This window comes from Bufo bufo, chromosome 3 (genome assembly GCF_905171765.1).
Source record: "Bufo bufo chromosome 3, aBufBuf1.1, whole genome shotgun sequence".
NCBI classification, from domain to species: domain Eukaryota; kingdom Metazoa; phylum Chordata; class Amphibia; order Anura; family Bufonidae; genus Bufo; species Bufo bufo.
The window spans coordinates 599,280,267-599,304,881 of record NC_053391.1 but is presented as its reverse complement, the minus strand read 5'-3'; the positions used below and the strand labels follow the sequence as shown (position 1 = coordinate 599,304,881).

Below are 24,615 nucleotides of genomic sequence, written 5' to 3'. Positions count from 1 at the left end.
CTGTATACACACAGTATAGAGTGCTGTCCGCATCTATTGCGGCCCCACTGAAATGAATGGGTCTGCACCCGTTCTGTAGAATTACGGAATGGATGGGGACCCATTCATACGGTTGTGTGAATGAGCCCTAAGAGTTATGAATATGCAGATTGTGTACACCAATTTACACACTCAATGCTCTGCTGACGTGGCTCATGTCATGGTGACAAGATGCCATTTTTGCAAATAGAAAGCTTCATTTCTGGGTGTATTTAGGACTGTTAGGGTGCGGCAAGACTGGCCACACAACATCTGTTGCGGCCAAGATAGCAGAGTAGCAGCTATCCCATAGAAATTAATGCTGTCTGAGTCAAAAAAATTGGTGTTTTTGAAAGTCATGTAGCAATCTCATTAATTTCTATGGGATCACTGCTACTCTACTTTCCTGACTGCGACCAGTCTGCCTGACCCCTCAGTGCTTTGCACTGGTATTTCTGACTCCCCTCCTGTAGATCAGCCACCAACTACACCGGCACTATGTCAAGAGGTAGTGACCTGGTGGCCACCCAGCAGCAAAGACCTTTGTAAGGGTTAAAGGGTGAAAACCAGAGTACAGCCAGGGTAATGCCATAAAAATTCGCCCAAAGTCAAACTGGTTAGTTGGTAAAATGGGGCCACACCCACTGCCCATTTCAAATTCCACCTGCACTGACCTTCTGCCTGAAAAACAATGTATTCTGCCTCTTGATTTGGTCCTGCAAACGGTTATTCTATCCATCTCCATGTAAGTTGTTACTAGCAAACACTACACCAGTGAAGTGCCTTGGGGAGTCACTGTGGGAAAATCCATACCTGCATGCAGGGCCGGTTTTAGACAAAATGTGGCCCTGGGAGAAATTAAAAGTGGGGCCTTATATTCTTATTAAGTATTGTATCAACAGACACATTTATTCACTTTCGTAAAATAAACTAATATAGTAATGTAAAACATAGGAGGTCATTTATTAAGACCAGAGTTTTAGACGCCGGTCTGAATAAAGCTCCTGCTCTGACAGTAGATTGCTGAAGTTATGTAGAGGTGCCAACACAACTCATCAGTCTGTTCTTCGATGCCCGTCCACTGCTCCTGCGCGCTGTTTTTTTCCCCAAACAGAGTTTCAGAACAGCCTGCTGTCGTTTCCCTCTGGCTTTGTTGAAGTTGGTGGTGCAGGTGTTATGCTAACCAGATGAGGAGGCGGTAGAGGAGGAAGTGGAGTAGGAGGCAAAAGGAGGCAACGAGAAACGTCCAGCAATCCTCGGTGGCAGTAGGACATGTACCAAACTGCTTTCCGCCTCAGGCCCAGCCGCCACTGCATTTACCCAGTGTGCAGTTAGGGAGATATAAAATCTCTGCCCGTGCTTACTGGTCCACATATAGGTGGTTATGTGGACCTTGCCATAGATGGCGTTGCACAGTGCACACCTGATTTTGTCTGCCACTTGGTTGTGCAGGGCCGGGATGGTTCACCTCGAAAAGTAGTGGCAGCTGAGAACAACGTACTGTGGGACAGCCACCACCATAAGGTTTTTAAAAGTCTCCATCTCCACCAGACGGAATGACAGCATTTCAAAAGCCAGGAATTTGGCATTCAGGACCAGGGATCGCTAGTGGGTAGGGAGGTACTTCCTCTTTCTCTCCAGTGTTTGGGGGATGGACAGCTGAACGCTTCCTGGGGACAGGGTGGAGATGCTCAGTGACACTGCTGGTGGTGGTGGTGATGAGGTCACATCCTCTGTTTGCGGGGAGCCAGGTGGCCCTGTTGCTCGAGATTCAAGAGGGGGAGAAAGAGGCTGAGACTTCAGCAGAAGAGGGAGCAGAAGGAGCCTGAGTTCTTTCGTGGTTTTTAAAGTGTGTACTACACTGCAGTTTGTGCTTTGCATTTAGATGCCTGGTCATGCAGGTGGTGCTCAGGCTTAGAACATTTATGCCTCACTTCAGGCTCTGACTGCACAGCATGCAAACCACTCGCGTCTTGTCGTCAGCACATTGCCTGAAGAACTGCCATGCCAGGGAACTCTTTGGAGCTGGCTTTGGTGTGCTCAGTCCCTGGGTGCGGTGGGTAGTAGCAGGTGTACTGGCTAGGGGATGGCCGCTCTGCTTTTGCACTATGCTCCCTCTTTTGCTGTGCGGCTGTGCTCTTTGACCACCACCTCTTCATCCGAACTGCACACGTCACTTGCATGACCTTGATTCCATGTGGGGTCTAGGACCTCATCATCCTCCACATCATCCTCTAACCACTCCTCACCCCTGCCATCTTTACTGGTCTGCACACTGCAGAAAGCCGAAGCAGTCCCATATCCACATTCTCAAACATAAGTGGTTGGGCATCAGTCCACTCAATCTCTTCCACTTCTGGGGCAGGGCTAGGTGGATGGCGCATGGAAACCCTGGCAGCAGAGTCCTCAAAAAGCATAACTGACTGCTGCATGACTTGGGGCTCAGACTGCTTGGCTGATTTGCAAGGGGTGAGGTGGAAGACAGATGCCCATGGGCTGCAGATGCCTACTCTGTGCTTTCAACAGGAGACCGGGTGGGAGACAATGTGAAGGAACTGGAGACACTGTCAACCATCCAATCTACTACCGCCTCTACTTGTTCTGGCCTCGCCATTTGTATACCGGTATTCGGGTTTACAAAATGACGCAGAATGTCCTGTCATCTACGTGTACCTGAGAAAGGTGTTTCATTTGGGCTTGTAGCTGGCACAGATCGACTACGTCCTCTCCCTGCAGCAGGAGCTCCAACAACACCAGCAGCACCACAACCATGGCCACGTCCGTTATTTGATGCTCTCGTCATTCTTTGAGGTCATCCACCGAACTAACAGACAGATTAACTATAGTATTTCCCTGACTCAGATGCAATGCAGGCTTATTTCACACCAAAAATGGGTATATGTCACTCACCGAACTAACAGACAGATTAACTAGTTGCAAACACTCCACTGGGGTGAGATAAAACATTTACTGAAAGCAGCTGCTTGGTCTCTCTTTCTGTCTCCCTCTCACTGTAGCTGCTCCCTTCCCATTCCTCCCTCCGCCATGCACACACTTTTATAACCTACTTATGGGTAGGAACTGTAACCTTATCTCTAAGTAAGCTAATAACCTAGCAAGGGGATAAGATGAGGAATCTGTTAAGTAGAGAAAAGGGAATTTTTCTGTAAAAACATATATTGACAAAGTTTCTTATCTACAACTGTACTATTAGTTTATAGAATGAAAATGGAAATGATGGCTAAGCTTTAAATAATTATAGGAATATCCAATGTACAGTCCCACGTGTCACAATGAAAAAAAGTAGTAAAACAATTAGTAAAGGTTAGTTCTTTATTAGCAAGTTGTTCTCATTTAAACAGTTGTGTGTTGTAGCTGTTATTCCAACTCGGCAAAAAGGTGTAATCCCGTTCAGATGTTCTACAAAAGAAAACATATATAGAAATTTAAGCTTTTATTTGAACATATGAGAAGTCTAAATTTAGTAGTGTCATTAGGACTAATTCTGGTTGCCAATTTACAAAGGTAGTCTCTTTAGTGGCGTGCCTAGGGTGATTGGTCTTTTCTCTGCCCCCCCCCCCCCCAATACTTTGTACCCCCTCACAGTAGTATTGCCCTCATTGTACAACTGTCACAGTAGTTTTGTACAGATGTGTGCCCTCTCACAGTAATGTCCACATTTTGCTGTCTCACAGTAGGTATGCCCACATTGTGCCCCCCTTCCTAGTAGTTATGCCATCTCTGTGTCCCTTTCACAGTTGTAATGTCCTCTTTGTGCCCCCTTCACAGTAATAATCCCCATTGCGCCCCCTTCACAGTAATAATCCCCATTGTGCCCCCTTCTCAGTAATAATGCCCATTGTGCCCCCTTCACAGTAATAATGCCCATTGTTCCCCTTAATAGTAGTAATACCCTCTGTGCCCCTTCACAGTAATAATGCCCTTTGTGCCCCTTTAATAGTAGTAATGCCCTCTGTGCCCCTCCATAGTAGAAATCCAAATTGTGCCCCCTTCACAGTAATAATGCCCACTGTGCCCCCCTCACAGTAATAATGTCCTCTGTGCCCCCTTCATTGTAGTAATGCCCTCTGGCTCTGTGCCACCTCCATAGTAGAAATGTCCATCGTGCCCCCTTTACATTAGTATTGTCCTCTGTACCCCCTCCAAAGTAGTAATGCCCTCTGTGCCCCCTCCATAGTAGTGATGCCTTCTGTGCCCCCTCCATAGTATTAAAGTCCTCTGTGCCCCCTCCATAGCAATAAAGACCTCTGTGCCTCCTCCAAAGTAATAAGGCCCTCGGTGCTCGGCAGTGCGATCTGGTGGAGCAGGCTGAATGGTGGAGCAGGCGAAGTCTTTCTGCTTAACCATTCAGAGCTCTGCCGGCCTTAAGGAAGGGGGGAGCGCGGAGAGCTGAGTGGTGAGTAACAGGACTGCAGCTCCCTGCACTCCAGCAATGAGCGCCCCCCTCTTAGCACGCCACTGAGTCTGTTACCTCCGAATCGGGTTTCAAGGTTAGCTAAACATAACTGAAACATTTCTCAGAATTAGGGGACCGGTTTTTCACAAGAAAGCTATGGCCATGTTTTGGGGGTATCTAACCTACATGGTGGTATCTTACTTGGAGGTCAATTTTGGAGGTGACAGACTCTATTTTAAAATAGATAAATTATACAGGTTGGCAGTACATCACATAAATCCAAAAACAAGTAGAGCCTGCCCATCATATTATGGTATAATTTTTTTGTAAGTCTAATATAAGCAATCGCCAAATGACCAATTTAAAAAAGCCAACACAGTTGCTTACCAACTGGGACTGAATGTCTTTATTTCATTCCATACATATTGTGTGTAAGGCTCCAAGCCCTTTTTCAGATGGGCATGGACAAATATACAAAACGTATGAAAAACAATATATACCCTCCTTAGCTGGAAACAAACTACAATGTGTGGGGGAGGAATTAATCATAACACAAGTGCAGATGTAAATTGCCTCCTAAAATTACAATTATATACATAGAAATGTGATCATAATCAATAAGCAACAAGAAACAAAATGAATTAACCCCTTCCCGTCCGCTTTGGTACATGTATATCAGAAATCGGGTCTTTAAAGAGGGCACTAATGTCTGATTGACAGTAATGCCGATCTCAGACATTTAATCCCTCAAATGTCATGGTCAGTTGTGACCACGGCATCTGAGGTGGCTTTCCCTGGGAACTCTGCACTTCAGAGGCCCAAATTGCTTCTCTGCATGTATGTATCTCTCTGAAGAGTTCCAGGCTAATGGAGTGTTAGTTTCTATTGAGCCCTGCAGGTGGCAGTGCTCCATAGGAATATAATGATTCTCCCATACACTATTATATTAAATTACATTAGTGTATGGGAGCAGTGATCAAAATATTGCATATTATAGTCCCCTAGTGTAAAAGCAAGTTTAAAAAAATAAAAATAAAAATAAACAATAAAAAAAATAAACATTAGCATCACATCATAGCTATGGGATGGTAGGAAGTGAAAAATGAAAATGCAAAATGGAAAATCACATGGAGCTGAAAGGGTTAACTATTAATTATCACCACAATTCTGAGTATATAATTGTAATTTTAGGAGACAATGTTTATCTGCACTTGTGTTGTGATTAACTTCTCCCCCACAGGTCCTACTTTGTTCCCACCCATAAGGTGTAAGTATTATTTTGTATGTCCATATGTATGTTATGTCCATGTCCACCTGTCTTAATGATGTATGGCTATCCTGGGCATCAACAAAGTGGTAATTCTGCCCAACTGAATGATTGATTGAAACAGTTTAATGTGCATATAGCCTAAATGGATGTATTATTGAAGACTTGCACCCAGTTTTAGTGCACCTCTTCTGTACAGCTCAGCAATTCAGTGTAAGTCCTATTGACACCATAGTATATAGTTGGCACGTAGGCAGGTTTGGGGTATAATCCAATTTATTCATATACATTACTTACGCTGTTGATCCAGGAGATGTAATCGGAGACTTTGGTAAACACGGATGGTTTCTGGTAGTAGTTGCATCCAAAAGAAGATCCAAAGCTAACAATACCATGGACTTGATACACACCATTGATAGCACAGTTGAGGGGTCCACCAGAATCACCCTAAGGTGCAATCATGAAGAAACATACACTTCAGTAGGTTCTTAAACAAATCTCAATGGGCCCCATATCAAAATTTAGTATGGCCCACCCTGACCCACCCAGTTTCCCAGTACGGATGCATCATTTAATAGCACCCAATAACGCAAAGTGCAACACCCCAGATTTATGACAATTTTTTTTCATTGAGCAGAAGAAATTTTAATAAAACACTTAATACTATTTCTATGTTGGAAAAAGTAGAGCAGGTGTTTCTAAAATATGGTGCTCTTTATAATATTTATCAATATATTTCTTAATTTACTTACACCAGAAAGCTGGCATAAATATATTGACATTGTAAATCCCCACCATAGAGCTGTAAACCACTGCTTCCCTTCACATAATATATTACAAATCTGGCTACTTGTAGACATCACTGGGGGGAGTTCAGAGCATAGGAATTTATATAGTTACTGTAGTAATCTCTTTGCACTGAGTTCCCCCTAGTGGCAGCTGCATGAAAATAGTGCTTTCATGGTGGGAAGGAGGTTGAGCCTCAGGCCCTATAGCAATTATATGGTCTTTATGGTGCCTTTATTGAAGGTACTCCATTGTATATGCAATGATCTTCTGGTTGATTGCTAAAGGGTTAATACTATATTCACGGTAGAGTTTTGATCCTGATTTTGATCTATGTACTATGTAACCCCAAAAGGCTATGAATGGGATGGAAATAGTTAAATGGCAGTTCTTAGTTACAGTTACTGGATAGTGGGCTGGTCTAATTTCCCTCTGGTTTGTGCAGTCTGCTAGTAAGCAAGCCAGTAGGAAGACCTGTTCAATGTGTGCTGCTGCCAAGTAGGCCACAGATTCTACTCCAGAAAAACACCATTCCTGTGAGCGAAAACTGAGGAAAAAGCAGCTGGGAACTACTGTAACCTCTGAAAGAAAGAAGCATTTAAATATTGCAGATGGTTGAGGACCATGAGGTCCGTGCTCGGACTCAGTAAAGGTAATGCACGCATATGGCTTTAGACTTTACTGCCTAGGTCTGGGTTTATTGCTTCTGACGCCCACCACACTACTGAGTTGAACTGTACATCCGATCTAATATTACACTTCGTGACTGTGCACTGCAGAGGAATATTGAGGAATTGCAAGCTTTTGGTCATTTGAGAAAATTGCTGGTATCTATAGAGGTAGACTCATATACACAGCCTTTTGGGAGAAGCCTACTCAGTGAAAAACTTCGGGACTGTGCCTACTGCATATATTTTCACTGTGAACCCCATAATCTAATTAGTAAAGGAAATAATTTATTTTGCTATAATCAAGGCAGCAGTCATTGGTCTCTATACTTGATCATCATCATTGACCTTCTGTTCTCCTGCCGCTCATTCCGCTGCTCATATATTAACATAAAGGGCACCCCAGCTATCACCAGGGAGGAGACACCAAAAGTCAAGGGTATATCCTGCAGGGAAGAAGGGTTGGACCCCTTCATTTACTGCCCATGTGGCCTGGGAGAGCTCTGGAGCAGAGACTAGTCACCATGAGGACTAACACATTCCCTCATTGCTTCCGCCAACGTTCCCATCTGCTCTATAGTATTCATAGTTTTGTAATATATCTTTTTCATGTAGCCCGCTTACTACCCAAGTGAATTATAATGATGGAAATATTTGCATTGAATAACCATTACTATTGTAGGCATGTCTACTTTCAAGAAGAGCATTTTAAGAAGATGCAACTCACATAGCAGGAAGACTTGATTCCATCTCCACCAGCACAGATCATGGTGGTCTTGACAGTGCTGCCCCACCAATAGCTGCCAGAGCAGGTTGAGTAGGAAACTACAGGCAGAGTGGCTTGCTGGAGAATCGCAGGTATAGGTCCACTGGCTGTGTAGAAATGATAGTATTTTATAATCATCACAATTGAATGCAACAGATAACAAACTGGCATTGGAACAGGAGGCTTCATATATATATATATATATATATATATATATATAAAAATATATGTATATACTGTATTTTCCAGGGTATAAGACGACTAGGCGTATAAGACGAACCCCAACTTTTCCAGTTAAAATATAGGGTTTGGGCTATACTCGCCGTATAAGACTACCCCTCCAACGCTATTTACTTTGGCATCAAGATCTGCAGGTAATTGTTGTGCAATTTTTGTCTTTTGCCTCAGTACAATATTATGCCTTTCCAAGAATCTAGTACACCAGGATCCAGTGGCCTTAAATCTGTTGCTGTGATCTGGGTTAGATTTGGCCGACTGAAGTGCAAACAAATGTATTTTATTTCGTGTCACTACATAACCGTTTTGGCGATGCTCATTCACCATGTCTGCTACATGTTTTTCGAGTTCTGGCCAATGTGGGGTGCCCCTTCCTAATGCACACTTACCCCTTGGCATACTCTTTAATGCTTTTTCATTTGCTTTCCAGTCCCGAACCATCTTTTCTGTTACTCCATATTGTCTGGCAAAGTTTACAACTTTTAGTTTCCTGGCTTCATATTTCTTTCTTCTTGCTGGTAGAGCCATGATGGGGTCTTGACTGTTAGCAATTTGTATACTGTACTGTATGTACTGGTGCTGTACTGTATGAACCTGGACAGATACTGGTTCTGTACTGTATGTACAGATACTGGTGCTGTACTGTATTCACCACCACATGTATCTGCTCCCCAGATAGACTCAGTTTTTTCACCACAGATAAGATGCACACCAAACTTCATTAGAGATACGCCGTTCCAACTTTAGAATTGGCTGAGGTGCAGATGCTCCTGCTTCCCCCTGCCTTCCCTCAGAATCGCCAATCCAAACCAGTATACAACAACCATCCAATCACGGCAAGCGATGTACCGGTATTTTCTGTGCACACTGCATACAAAGCCTGCTTGGATTGGGTGGTCAGCTCTCCCTGCCTGTCCAGCCCTCCCTGTCGTCAAGGCAATCTGAGCAGTAGTACACAATGTGATACTGCCGGCAGGAGAAAACCACTGAGAGCAGGGAGAGGGGGCTGCTTCAGGAGCGGCTGGCCGGGATGCAGTGCACTGTGGCTCAGCTAGAGGGCGCCTGTCCCTGAAGCTGGAGAAGGACAGCTTCTCCAGTCCGGCTAGGAAGTAAGTTTCAGCACGCCGTATACCGGCATATAAGACGACACCCGGCGTATAAGACGACCCCCGACTTTTGAGAAGATTTTCATGTGTTAAAAAGTAGTCTTATACGCAGGAAAATACAATATATATATTTTTTATATATATATTAGCATCAGATCTCTTGCATCTCTAACATATTTACATGTTTTTCATGCTGAAAGTGTCTTTAAAATAGGGTCATTCCCCTTATATGAAACACATTGGGGCAGATATATCAATCTCACTACGCCTGTATCATGTCTTGATTTTTGCCAAAAATTTTGACGCACTATTTCCACAGCAAACATATGAAGTGTGTTTGCCACAGTTTTCTTTCATTTACCACAAATAGGGATTTTTGTGGCACATTTGGTCTCATCTTTCCCTTCACCACTGTATAAAACAACATCATAGATTTTGGCATGTTTAACAACCCAAATAATCAATTTTGCACAAACAAATATCTTAAAGTGGTTTTCCGAGTGGTATATACTGATGACTTTACATCATGATAGGTCATCAGTATGTGATCGATGGGAGTCCTTACAGCTTACCATGCAGAGCACTGTCCATTGGAAAGCAGCTGTGCTTGGTATTGCAGTTCAGCCTCATTCACTTGAATAGGACTGTGCTGTGCCTAGGCCATGTGACTGATGAATGTGACGTTACTGGCCTAGGAAGAGGCTGCACTGCTTATCGGAGCACCATGGCCTCTTTAAGCAGCTGATCGGTGGGAGTCGGGACCGTTACTAATAACCTATCCTGAGGATAGGTCATCAGTATAAAACACTCGGGCAAGCATTTTAATGTTAAAGTACATTAATGTTAAAGTACATTAAAAACTTACTGCTGACTCTTCCCCATCCGGTAACAACACAGTTGTAGTTGTTGGGCAGGGTGTATCCAGTTGTTGGCAGAGTGGCCAATTTCACAGCACTGTTCAGGGTAGCACTGGAGGCCAGCCACAGGATAGCAATATCATATCTGTATGGAAGATGATAGCAATGTATTCATGGACATCATGGAGAGTTTTAATCATTCAAATATAATTAAGACATTTTGACCATATTACAGTACTAGAAGTAAAATGGCTTTTTTTATTTTTTTTTTACATGTTAGTGAGTATCTTACCCAGCAGCAACATTGCTGGGGTTCCAAAAAGAGTGTTTTCTGAAGGAAGAGACGGCAATGAACTGTTCAGTGCGATCAAAAGCACTAAGACTATAGTCTCCAAGGTCCACTCGGTAGGTACCAGTTCTGTTGGAAATAAAACAATGGAAAGTTAGAGATTGTGGGTGTATATTCAGTCATTTTTAAAGTTATAGGCGTCTCTACAGGGGGGTGCCCCCCCTAGGTTATTCATTGCCCCCCCATGCTGATTCCGCTTTAAAACGCTGGCCGCCGCTAGTACAGCAGCGATCTGTCTGTTTTGCCAAATTGAAAGTACTGCCCATGCTGCCCACCCGCCTCACTACGGGCTCCTTGGCAGTCGGCAGCCAAGTGAATCTTTCCCTGCCCACCTGCTATTGGCTGGAAGGGATAGGGCAGCACTGCCATTGGATGCCTGTGTATTTCAGCCTAGCAGGGCCTGCAGAGGCAGAAGAGAATGCTGCTTGGGGATTTAACATCAGGAAACATCGTTGCGTGCCCCTCCCCCTGCCACCACGCCAGGAGGTAGAAGGCACGAGGACAGAGCACATCAGAACTGTAAGTACCTTTTCTATCTGTGATGCACCCCTGACCAGCGCCCCCTGTGTTACATGCACCCCTGACCAGCGCCCCTGTGTTACATGCACCCCTGACCAGCGCCCCCTGTGTTACATGCACCCCTGACCAGCGCCCCTGTGTTACATGTACCCATGACTAGCGCCCCCTGTGTTACAAGTACCCCTGACCAGCGCACACTGCGTTACATGCACCCCTGACCAGCGCCCCCTGTGTTACATGCACCCCTGACCAGCGCACACTGCGTTACATGCACCCCTGACCAGCGCACCTGTGTTACATGCACCACTGACTAGCACACCTTGCGTTACAAGCACCCCTGACCAGCGCACTCTGCGTTACATGCACCCCTGACCGTTGCATTCTGATTTATAAGCAGAATAAGTAGTATTAGTTGCACACACCAACAACACCCACAGGGTGGGTTTTGTACTGCGTGGGACACAGGCCGGAAGAGGCCTGCATCGCTGCCAGCATGGAGGTAAAAGTATTAGTTGTTTTTTTTTCTTTTATGCGGCGCACTATAGGGGCATCAACTGGGGGAATAACTGCCACATGATAGGGGACACTATGGGGGAATTACTGCCACATGATAGGGGACACTATGGGGGAATTACTGGCACATGATAGGGGACACTATGGGGGAATTACTGGCACATGATGGGGAACACTATGGGGGCATTACTTGCACATGACGGGGGACAATATGGGGGCTTTACTGGCACATGATGGGGTACACTATGGGGGGCATTACTGGCACATGATGAGGGATACTAAAGGAGCATTACTGTCACATGATGGGGACACTATGTGGGCATTACCGACACATGATGAGGGATACTATGGGGGCATTAGTGACACATGATGGGTTATACTATGGGGGCATTACTGGCACATGATGGGGGATACTACTGGCACATGATTCCGGACTATATAGGGCATTACTGGTACTTGATGGGGGACACTATGGGGGCATCTACTGGCACATCCTGGTGGACACTGTGGGGGCATCTACTGGCACATCATGGGGGACACTATGGGAACATTACTGGCACATCATGGGGGAACCTATGGGGACATCTACTGGGGGCATTACTGGCACATCATGAGGGAGACTATGGGGGATCTACTGTCACATCATGGAGGACACTATGGGGGCATTACTGGCACATCATGGGTGACACTATGGAGGCATTTATACTGGCACATTATGGGGACACTATGGGGGAGTCTACTGGGGGGCATTTATACTGGCACATCATGGGGGACACTATGGGGGCATTTATACTGGCACATCATGGGGGCACTATAGGGGGCAATTATACTGGCACATAATGTGGACTATGGGGGCATCTATTGGAGGCATTTACACTGGCATATCATGGGGGCATCTACTGGGGGCATTTATACTGCCACATCTGGGGTATCTACTCGGGGGAATTTATACTGGCACATTATGGGGGACTATGGGGGCACCTACTGGGGGCATTTACACTGGGACATTATGGTGCCACTATGTGGGCATTTACTGGGGGGAAGTTATACTGGCACATCATGGGTGACACTATGGGGGTATCTACTGGGGGTATGTATACTGGCACTTCATAGGGGACACTATGGGGGCATCTATACTGGCACATCATGGGGGACACTATGGGAGAATCTTATACTGGAACATTATGGAAGCACTATGGGGTTAGAAGGGGAAAGAACACAATGGGGGCATATTATATAGGCACATTATGGGGGCACTATGGGGAAAGGGAAGGAGTGCTATGGTGGCATTTACTTGGGGCACTATATAGGGGCATTTTATACTGGCACATTATGGGGGACACTATGGATAAGGGGAGAGATGCACTATGTGAGCATTATATAGGGTTATTTTATACTTTCACACATTATGGGGGCACTATAGGGATATTAGCTCAATAAGGGGCACTAAGAGGGGGAATTATTTGTACTGGCACACAGAACGGGAGCATTTTTGAGCTAGTACACATTATTAGGGGGCATTTGTTGTACTGGGACGCATTACAAGGGACATTCTTTGTAATGGTGCTCATTTTAAGTGGCCAGTTTGCCCCCCACAGTAATACTGCTCCAAAGTTTCACCAATAGTAATAATTCTCTGCCCAAGTCCACTTAGTAGTAATAATTTCCCCACTGTGCCCCAGAAGTAATAATGCTCCCATAGTACCCATAATAGTAACCATGTTCCCCATAGTCCCCCAGTAGTAACAGGGGGACATAATGTTTTACACTTTTAGTGTCAGGGGCACTATTTGCTGGGTGCAGTTATTTGCAGGGCAGTGTCTGCCAATAATTATTGAAGGGCACTATCTGTGGGGTACTAGTGTTATCAGGGGGTTTATCTGTTTCTGCTGGTTAGTATTGGGGAGCACAGCGGGCACAGTACTTGGGGCACTATCTCTGTGGTACTGGCATTTTCAGGTGTATAGTTTCTGTAGTATAGTATTGGGGAGAACAGTGGGCACAGTATTAAATGTGGCAGGATGAGTTATTCAGAAGGTAGGAGGATGGAAAAGTAGTAACCTAAGATGTCTTTTTGTTAAACTGCAGAGACGAGAGATGGATGAAAAATTATCATGGCGGTAATATTAAACGTTGTAGGCGACTACCTGGCAGATAACGTTTCACTATAATAATTGTGGTCGCTAAAATAGGCGGTCTGTTCTGAAAGGAGAAGATGAGGAAAGAGAACATCTACATCAGAGGAGAAGTCTCTGGATGTAAGAGGTATGTGGCGCTGTATTCTGGATAGCACTGAATATAATGTGCATGCAAATATGTCTGCTAGGTACAAATGTGTATGAAATGTATATGGAGTAGGTAAATCTACTGTAAGTGCACCCTATATGGGTGTATATTGTATATGTGATTATATGAGTGTAGTGTCTATATAGTCTGTTTAGATATGCATACCTCCCAACCATCCCAGATCTGGCATAACTACTGTGTGGGGGGGCACAATGGAGACTGGGCAGATAGTGAAGTTAGAGGTGTGGGCCAGCGCTTTAAAAAACTTGCACGCCTCTGATAGTTTAGCTCCTTGGGCTTTTTGAAAGTTGGGTGGTATGTGTGTGTAATGTATATATGGTGTATTTATGTATGTGTACCATTTATATGGTGTATTTATGTGTATGTGTGTTGCATGTATATTGTGGATGTATATATAAACGTGTGTCGTGATGCTGCATGCCTGCCGTTGAGTAGGCTGTTGTTAAAAATTTGAATCCCACCCCTGGGTATAAGAATTTGTATAAACGTTCATTCTCGATAATTTGACTGTGAAATCCTTCATTCTGTCTAAACTATGATCTGCCACCTAGGAACAATGATCTCCTATGGGAGCAATCGATCACAGTATCGATCGCATGTCCCCATACAGAGGAGGGGATTGCTGAATGTAAATGCAGTAATCATCTCTGCTGAAGATCAGGCCGTTATCAGGAAAGTCTACTTTCCTCCTGACAGTCTGCCAGATCATTGGTCTGTGTAAAAAGACCTTAAAACAAAGCCATGAAAAAACGCTTAAAAGGGTTGGACACTTTCTGGTTCCTGTTGACCAGTGTGTTTGTAAGATGACTGAATAGCACTTACTATTATAGTATTTGTTGAAATTCTGCCCCCTTTTCTATATTTTATAAGCTACGCCCCTTTGCTTACAAATTCTTCTGTACTGTTCCCACAGAGGTCCTGTCCATAAGATGGCCGCTGATGAAGGATCATGTGACCAGGCAGATCACCTCCATGTGATGTCTTCTCCATTCAAATACACTGCTCCTGCACTAAACTCCCAACATAACAAGTGTAGATGCCAGGTACAGGGAATTTGAATGGAGGAGGCATTGCATGGAGGTGATTTGCCTGGTCACAGGACCCTCCATCAGTGGCCACCGTATGGACAGGACCTCTGTGTGGACAGCACAGAAGACTTTGTAAACAAGGGAGCATACCTTATAAAATATAACAAATGGCACAGAATTTCAAGAAAGGCTGAATTAGTAAGTGGTCGTTCACACGACCATATGGTCAACGTGGCTATGCTGCAGACTGAAAATTGTGGTGTGCAATGCATGGGCACCAGCCGTGTGAATCCCATATTGAGTTGCGGACCCATTGACTTGAACAGGTCCGCAATATATGGAAAAGATAGGGCACGTTCTATTTTTTGCAGTGCAGAAACAGGGACACTAATGCCCACAGAAGTGCTTCTTAGTGAGGAAGATGAGGAAAAACATTGGGGCACGTTTATTAAGACTGGCAATATACACACTGGTCTTAATAGTGACTGTACTGCTGGAGGAAGAGGCAAAGTTGTATAGAGGTATGTATACACAACTTTGGTGCAGCCTCCAGCAGGACATGCGACAATCTGAAGTCTATACCAGCTCCCTTGCTGGAGTAGGTTTAAGTAATTTCTACACCAAAAACTGGCATACAAAATGATTATGAAGATGGGCCAGCTGGCCCTCCCTGTTCCTCGCACATGCCACGACCTCTTTTTCAGACCTTTCGAAGATTTTGTTGCAAAATGGCTGGCGACAAAATCTGCAACCAATATATGAGACAAAAGTGGTGTATATCAGTTAATAAATGAGCCCCATAGCCATTTAGAAGAAAAAAAAACACAAACACAGTAAAAACTGCAGGTGACAAAAAATTGCATCAACTTTTTTTGGGCAATTTTTAGGGGTAAAAGAAACGCCAGATCCAAATTCATGTGTGTAAGCATCCAAAAACCCTGGTAACATACATGCAGTTTGTAATGGCGGATAACCAACTGTCTGCCATATGTGACTGGTTGGCTGAAACTATTCATCTATAAAATGAGCAATAGTTTTTCAGTTTGCACAAGGACGTTATTATTTTTACACAATTTTTAAAGCTTTGTTCCTGATCTGCCATTAATCTGGATCCAGCATACTGTATGTTTGATGGGTTTGGCTGTGGCCAGCCCTAATCTAAAATGAGAGATTCACCCATTTTTAAGTGATATTTATTAATAAAGTTTATTTTTGTTTTATTTTAACCGTTCTTCAGGCAGTGAGACCTTCTATAGTAGTACGGTAAACATCAAAATTCCAGCTTTAGATCCCCATAAATCTCTGTAATCTACATATTTACTGTAATTAACTTTCATGAGATTGCCAAAATTATTTCAATACATGACATTAATATAAAGGGAGGAGATTATAAAAGTTATGATTACGTGTCCATGCAATGAGCAGCAGTCAGCACACGGTTAGCACGAATGAGGGTTCCTCCACAGGTGTGGTACCAGTAACCACCAGACAGATATTGAATAGAAACCTGGAGGGAGTCAATAATAAAAAAATATAAAATACACAATTGTTAATGACACTGTTTGAAAAAGAGGTATTCACCTCTTTGACATTTCTGTAATATCAATAGGATATGCCATAATTGTCAGCAAGGTGCTCCTATCTCCAGGATGGGGCCCGAAGTTCACTGCAGAGCAAGCTGCGCAAGTGCAGACACCCTCCACACATGCTATGGACCTTCCAAAAGCAGCCACACTCACTTAGCTAAGTCATGTAGCAGTAAATGGAGAGGACACCACGCATGCACAGTGTGCACTCTATTCACTTCAGGACCCTTTTCTTGAGATGGGTCTGAGAGTTGGGACCAGGACTTCTCTGACATTTATGGCATGTTCTTAAGGGAGTGAAACTTTCCTCTTATATCTTAAACGTCTTTTGATGATTTTTTGAAATATAGAAATACTGTATAATTATTTGTATCATGATCTTGTTCTATTGCATTTTTTTTTTAAAACCTTGACAACTGCAAATTATCCCATAGAATGGTGTGTACCTGTTTTTTTTTTTTTTTTATCAGCTTCTTAAAGGGTTTCTATCACTTCGTTTCACCTATTGAGCTTTCAGACACTAGCGATCCGCTAGTGTCTGCTTTATCTAACCATCCTAATATAAGAGCTTATTGTCCTGCCGTTTAGCTAAAAAAATAACTTATATAGATATGCAAATGAGCCTCTAGGTGCTATGGGGGCGTGATTAGCACCTAGAGGCTCCGTCTACCTTAACAAACTGCCGCCGCCCAGCGCGTCCCTCCAGCCCGCCCATCTCCAGCTGAAGCGATCCTCTCCGTGCGCGTCTCTGTTCTGCGCATGCGCAGTGAATGTCTGATCGCTTCCCTGCTCAGACATCTCCACTGCGCCTGTTCCTCGGAGCACTATGACGTCATCGGCGCAGGCGCAGTGGAGATGTCTGAGCAGGGAAGCGATCAGACATTCACTGCGCATGCGCCGAATACGAGGAGCATCGCATTCCGGAGGAGATGGGCGGGCTGGAGGGACGCGCTGGGCGGCGGCAGTTTGTTAAGGTAGACGGAGCCTCTAGGTGCTAATCACGCCCCCATAGCACCTAGAGGCTCATTTGCATATCTATATAAGTTATTTTTTTAGCTAAACGGCAGGACAATAAGCTCTTATATTAGGATGGTTAGATAAAGCAGACACTAGCGGATCGCTAGTGTCTGAAAGCTCAATAGGTGAAACGAAGTGATAGAAACCCTTTAACTACTTTTTACCATTCCTCTATTAGAAACAGTTTTCTCTAGCAACTGCAGCATTCCTACTTGTAGCAAGACCGCATGCTGCGGTATTTTGTCCGGTCAAATACTGTACAAGGGATGGAACAGAAGACATCCTGATGCATACTGAACGGATTGCTTTCCATTTAGAATGCATTAGGACAAAACTGATGAGTTTTTTTTATGGTATTGAGACCCTTTACCAGATTTCAATACCGGAAAATAATAACGCTAGTGTGAAAGTACCCTAAGAAATAATTGGCAAAAGGTGTTTCAATTAAGTAGATGTGGTTGGAAGTGTGGGTTACACTGGTGCTCTTTCCATTAAACCAAGGCACACAAAGCCTGGTTACTGACAGATCTGTTCTGCTCAAGAAAGATAGGTTTTTGAACCATGGCTCAGTCCAGACAACTTTCATAAGACCTCATAAGAGGTGTATGCCAATGACCTGGGTGATCTGGGTGTATGCCAATCTAAGAAAATAAAAGTTATCTACTAATGGAGCAATTTCAGGACTGTTTCTTCACTCCCTAGATTGGGCATCCTTGTAAGATCACTCAAAGAGCACAATGGCCAATCCTGAAAGAGGTGAGAAAGAACCCAAGACTATTAGCAAAATGCCTACAGAAGACTGCAAAATCTGTTAAAATAACACTGAACAAGAATGTTGTTCATGGAAGAACTACACAAAGGAGAACATTGCGTTCCATTTCAAGTTTACCCAATACCACTTCCTTAATCACAATGCTTCTGAGAAATTTGGACAGTTGGAGACAAAAGTAGAACTTTATGGCACAAAAATACAGTACTGTATTTGGAGGAAAAGAACATAGCACACCAACACCAAAACCTCATCCAAAACTCAACTATGGCAGAGATGGCATCATGATGTGGGATTGGTTTCCTGTCTCATTGCCTGGAAAACTTTCAGTCACGGAGGGAGTAATTATGTCTAAGGTGTAGCAAAACATTTTACAGGAGAATGTAATGTCATCAGTCCATGACCTTAAGATAGGAGACATTGGGTGATGGAACAAATCAAGATGATAGGCATCTTAATTGTGAAACACAATATGTAGGGTTACTGGTGTGAATACAGAATGCTAATCTGTGGATCTTTTGGATTGCCAGCTGGGGTAAGGATGGATTTTCTTCTACTGTGTGGCACATTTGGTCTGCCGTCTAGAGTGGTTTTTGCCTTCCTCTGGATCAATAGTTTTTTTTATTGTTTTATTTCAACCGACTAACTATGTAGCAATTTCTCAAAGCACAAGTAAATCAACTAAAGAGTGATTTAAAAAAATTTGTATTTCCGATTGTCCAAGTCCTGACTTTAACCCTATCTAAATGTTGTTACTGTACATGACCTGAAGAGGGCGGTGCACATAAGCCATCCCAGAAATATTGATTAACTCAAACACATTTGCAGGAAAAATGGTCCGAAATTCCTCCTTACCAAGGTGGAAATTATATTTGCAGCAACAGGAAATGCTCTGAGGATGTGATTACTGTTAAAGCCGCATCTATAGGTTATTAAATTGCTGTTAAATTGGGAATACACAGTAATAAATTGAGACTTTCAGACCAGCAATGGCCAACAAAACATTGTACTGTACAAGCAAGATAAACTGGGGGGAGCACCCAGTAGGGAAGGGTGGTGGGCTTGGACACTTTTAAAAGTCAAGCTCGCCCTGTTGGGCACTTGGGAGTAATTTTTCATAGGATTAAAAGTGCTTTTCCTGGACATTCGATAAAAAGCCAAATAACATAAAGTGAAAACTACTTGACAAATTGAATTTGTCACCACATGTCTCAATAGTAATCCAAGTCAAGAGTCAGCGACTAATGCACAGGTAGCGACTAATGCACAGTATAGCCCTGGTGCTTGCCAGAGATGCATAGCACAGATGACTGCAGCCCTGAAAAGCATTGGTGCTGTACTGTGTATGCCCTGATTCCCAAAGTGCTGGTGCACGCTCTGGCTTTTGGTGCAACAAAGTGCAATGGTGACACCCTCATTGCACCAAACAGCTCCTTTGCATGTCAAAAAAATCCACAATTTCTTAGGAATGCAGGCATTGATCAGGAAGGAGGGAAAAGTATTGGAATCAGGAGACCAGAGCAAATCTGACACTTGACTTGGATTACTATTGAGGTTCAAAGGTTCACTTACTTTTTCTAAATGTGCACTGTGAATGTTTACTGAATGCCCTCAGTACAATGCACGCCTGGTACAACTGTGTGTGTGTCTTATAAGTTTACTTAGATTTTGTGAGATCAGACCAGATTATACTCTATTAGCAATTGATGCAGAAATGCAGATAAATCCAAAAGGTTCACTTAAGGGGGATTTAGAAGGGCCAATACTTTACTCTTTAGCTCAGCCTGTACTGACAGGCTCCTGTGTATATGCATGAGCTCACCAAGAAGTCAGTGTAAGAACTGATATCCATTACTACAGATGAGAATGGTAATAAATTAGAATCAACTAAACTTCCATTAGATTATCAGATAATGACACAGATGTGCATATAAATGTGAATACTGACCTGCCAGGGCCAGGCATTCTTAGCTGCATTAGATCCTCCTACCACACGTGCATTTGGAATCTGTTCAAAATAGCGGATGCCTTCATTATTACATTGTCCTATGGGCAGAATGATACAGAAATTGAAAAATTGCAGAAATTGGAAAACCATTTGCAGTAAGTACTTAGTCATTAACTGTGAATTGTATATGTTTTTAATTTATTTGTAGAGAAATATGAAGTGCACTTTATTAATAATGACTTTCCTTGATTTGCATTCTACATTTAATTTAGATTACTTATAATTATCAATATGGATCCATTTTTAATACAGCTTTGAAACCAAATCAATCAAGTTAGTGTGATAGTATTCTAGACTAGACAATGTTTAACAGAAGAGACTACATTTTAGTTGTAAAAAGTTTATTTTAGTTCATAGTTTTTAACAGAAGAGCAGATAAAACCAGACTGTATTGGCTCCCTAGTGTCCAACGGAGGGGACCAGGAGTAAAGTGCTAAAACAAACACAGACCCATTTTCAAACCTGCTTATACTATTTAACTAATAGAGATGAGCGAAGAATTCGATTCGGCTGCTTTGCCGAACTTCGACAAGAAGTTCGAATAGTTACAGATGACTTCGTCACAAATTGCTTTCCATTTTTCCATTTTATGGAGAGGGCGCAATGACACATCCCACATTCAATGCTAATCACGGCATCTGTGACTCACATTCAGCCTTTCACGGATTAATCAGGGCTTAAAAAAATTATACTCACCTCATCCACTTGCTCGCGGAGAGGCCTTCTGCTCCTGTCTGATGACGTCATCACGCTCGCTGTAGTCCCTTTGGCGGGTTTTCTTCAATTAAGATGGGAGAGGTCGGCCTCTCCGTGAGCAAGTGGTTGAGGTGAATAATATTTTTTTCAGCCACCATTTTAGGAAAAATTGATTCGTTACCATGAAGTGTGAGGAAATTTGGCTTTGTGGCAAACAAAATTTTTTCTGAATTTCGGATTGAAGTCAACTGCTTTGATTCACTCAACACTAATAACTAAATATATTCATACGTAGTTGAATTATGCAAATATGAAAGTAACCATGTAATTGTAATTGGTTGATATTACCCATTACCCAGTGAGAAGTGCCTAATGACAACGATTGGTTGTTTTATGGTAGAGTTTTCATTTAATAAACAGGTCACTGGTTTTTAGACCAGAGAAAATTGTGCATTTGAACCCAAGATTAACTGTTTCCATCCCTTCTTTTCCTTCACTGCATTGATTATTGTATATATCCATTACTTTGGAGCACTAGAAGAAAGAAGGCCTGTAGTGATTATCTAGAGAGCTATAGGGAACTACTTTAACACTAGCTTAGATACTGTACTTGAAAAAGGACCCTTATAAAATCACACCCTTTATTATCAACAAGAATTATGCATTACTAATATGGTGTGACACCAGGTCACAAATAACAGTACAAGAATCTTTCTACCAATATCAACTGGTCATCAATAACTCACCACTGATGGGAAAAGCCTAATATACCTGAATATTACTTGATGTACTGAAATTTAAACTCTTGGTAACTATAGTCCCTTCAGTGGAGTTATGGTTATTCCCAGTTACCAAATGTTTTAAAAATTTTCATTTTGGATCTGAATTGATTCTACCCGAATCCATAAAAAATATGAAAAAAAGAGAGAGAGAGAGACACACACAGGTAACACTCCACTGGACACTAGATGTACAATCCAGAGCTCCTTAAAAAAAGAACAAGAGTACCGGGTGTCACCCCTTTTTCCTTTTTTTTACCTGGATTAATGCATACAATTATTGTAACTACTATATCTCAATGCAATATCTACTGCTGTCCAGTGTAATTTTCACCCCTTTTAGCTTCTTTACTCACCCTCTGCAGCTCTGGTCTCTTCACATTCTGTTGACGGGCAGCAACTCGTCACATTGGACCATCAATCGCATCTCCCATGAGTGATTTACAATCAGATCCTATTAAACCTTCTCCTAGCAGTCAAAGTTCTGTTCTCCTGTCTTCCTCCTCTGCAAAGCTAATAGTCCCTCACATACAGCCGCAGCAATTCCACTAATAAATAGCTCTATAGTATGTAATGTCCCCACAATTTCCTTCTCACCTGTCTAGCGAGGAATACAGCTATATATTTCTGTGTATTTAGAAGTAGGGACAATTGAATAAAAAGTATCTCTGTGAAATTACTATGTTGGCTCTTAGAAGAGGAGAGCAGAGAAGCTACTGGGCATGTCAATGCAAGAGAAGGTGGAAATCCTAGAATGAGAAACAGCAGGAGGTGCAACGAGAGAGGAAAATGTCATGTACACAAAAACCTATCAATATTTTCATTGCATGTATTAGTGATGGTAGATTCGGATTTGTCCCGATCCTCCGATTTAATGTTTCGTATTTGCCTCGCAGTGGTCGAATTAATATGGCCGCTATTAAAGCGAGACTATGGGAGACTTTACTGTAAATTGCAATGCATGCTGAACTGTATTAAAGAACTAATCCAGATTGGTTGATTGCGGCATAATCCATAATGACTCCAGGTGTGGACTCAGCGGGGTAAATACATTAACCATTACATCGAGCAATCAGGAACTCAGATTTACTGTAAATACAAAAAAGATTGGGATTCTTCCATGTGTATTGTAGCCAGGGGCAGCGCTATAGTGGAAGCAGGGAAAGTGGCTGATACAGGGCCCAAACTAAGAGGGGGCCCATCCAGGAGGAAGAATCAAAGATTTTATTGTCAGGGGCACCTCAACAGTATTATACAATGACAATATATACAGTGACATACAGTATATAAGTGTAGGAAACAGACGGAGCAGCTGCCTGGCCTGGTCTGAGAACGATCTTGCCTAACTACAGGAGTGAAGGTTGCACAGGAGGGGTTGCTGTAGGGGGGACTCAGTTCTAAAAATTTGCTTTGGGGTCCAGTCAGTTCTAGTTACGCCACTGATTGCAGCAATAATTTATGTGAAATGCCCTATTCATTGCATAGCAATACATTTCATGGGATAACCTCTTTATGTCAAAATGAACCGAGATCACGTAACATTATGAATTTCATGGATATCTTAAATTATGCACAGTGAGCCCTCTTCCCTGTCTAGTGAACGAACATGTTCCCTAAAATTCATTTGCATTGGAAGGATAGTCTTACCAATGTAGAAGCAATTAAAAGAACATGTTTTAGAATGAAACCTCCAACGATAAAATCCAAGGCTTTATTCAAGTCTTTTTAAGAACAGTTTGACTTTAGACTGTGTACCTGTTTTTAAAATTTGAACAAAGCCTTCGATTTTATCCCTGGAGGTTTTAGTCCTGAATGTTGTCTGCCGTGGTCGAAGGCTCCTTCAGCTTGCGGAGCAACTAGGTCATTATATGTCGAAAAAAAATGTGGTGAGCATATCTAGAAGTTTTATTGAATACAAGAACACATGGACCATATACACAACATGTTGTCCTGTCCTGTGTGATCCCAGTTGAAGATGTCTTGTTAAAATTAGGTTAGTACAGAATATTCCCTGGCCTCATCTATAGTTAGTTGCTACTACATGGCTGGGCCACACATCAGTCACACAATCTGTTGTGTTACAAGAGTCGGTACACAAAGCTTCTCACAATTTAGTACAAAGTAGAAAGCAGAATAATTAGTTAATAGTATATTTTATCATGATTAATACTTTTTTATTGCTAGATTATTGCTATAAAATTGTTCCTAAGAGCACAAATATCATAGTGTGAAATATGGGATAACTTACCCAAAATGACAAGAGCAGCCAGTACGAGTAGCCTGAGCATTGTGAGATGATTCTCTTTTATGCAGACACATCGATGGCATCTCCTTATATACCATTTCAGATGTGCTAACCGACAGTAAGTACAGGGTATATTTTCAGGTAATGCAGGTAAAACTGGTTTTCCAAAGGCAAAAAAACATATAGAGATTTGTCAGAAAAAATTAACAGGGCTCTATTTACCTGAAGTCTGGTATTTGCTGACTAGTAACGTCATTGTATTTCCCCTTTAAATATTCCTCAGTTTTTCCTGTTCTCACATGGTCTTACACATTAGAGAGTCCATACCTAAAATGGTACCCTTTCTAAAATATTTAATAGGAAAATTGGACAAGTGTTTAAGTCAAGTTCTACATCAAAGTACTCCTGACACAAAGAATTCCTGTCTGCAAACAACGGATCTGCAAAATACAGAAACCTTCCTTGTGAAATCCGTATTGTTCTCCCCCTCCCGTTACTAGAAATGATTATTCTTGTCTGCAATACATTTCCACGTGTGTTTGACATCCATGAAAAAATCTGTCCATGTTTCATTCAAAGTTCGGGTTCGTACTGAACTTTGCGAGTTTGGGTACCCGGACCCGAACCTGGACTTTTTCACTGAGGTCCGGGTTCAGAGTTTGGGCAATTTATGAATT

At 42.6% G+C, this 24,615-nt stretch overlaps 1 protein-coding gene across 1 annotated transcript; it reads right to left on the bottom strand.

The window, feature by feature from the left end:
• Window positions 1-3,341: 3,341 nt before the first annotated feature.
• LOC120996161 (chymotrypsin-like elastase family member 1) lies at window positions 3,342-24,091 on the bottom strand. Its single transcript, XM_040425913.1, has 8 exons — window positions 23,942-24,091; window positions 20,159-20,256; window positions 16,245-16,345; window positions 10,415-10,540; window positions 10,131-10,267; window positions 7,884-8,029; window positions 6,000-6,149; window positions 3,342-3,438 (listed from the first exon to the last, which is right to left on the bottom strand). Exons 1-8 carry the CDS (start codon window positions 23,979-23,981, stop codon window positions 3,430-3,432), a joined length of 807 nt encoding a protein of 268 aa, XP_040281847.1. The 5' UTR covers window positions 23,982-24,091; the 3' UTR covers window positions 3,342-3,429.
• Window positions 24,092-24,615: the final 524 nt, after the last annotated feature.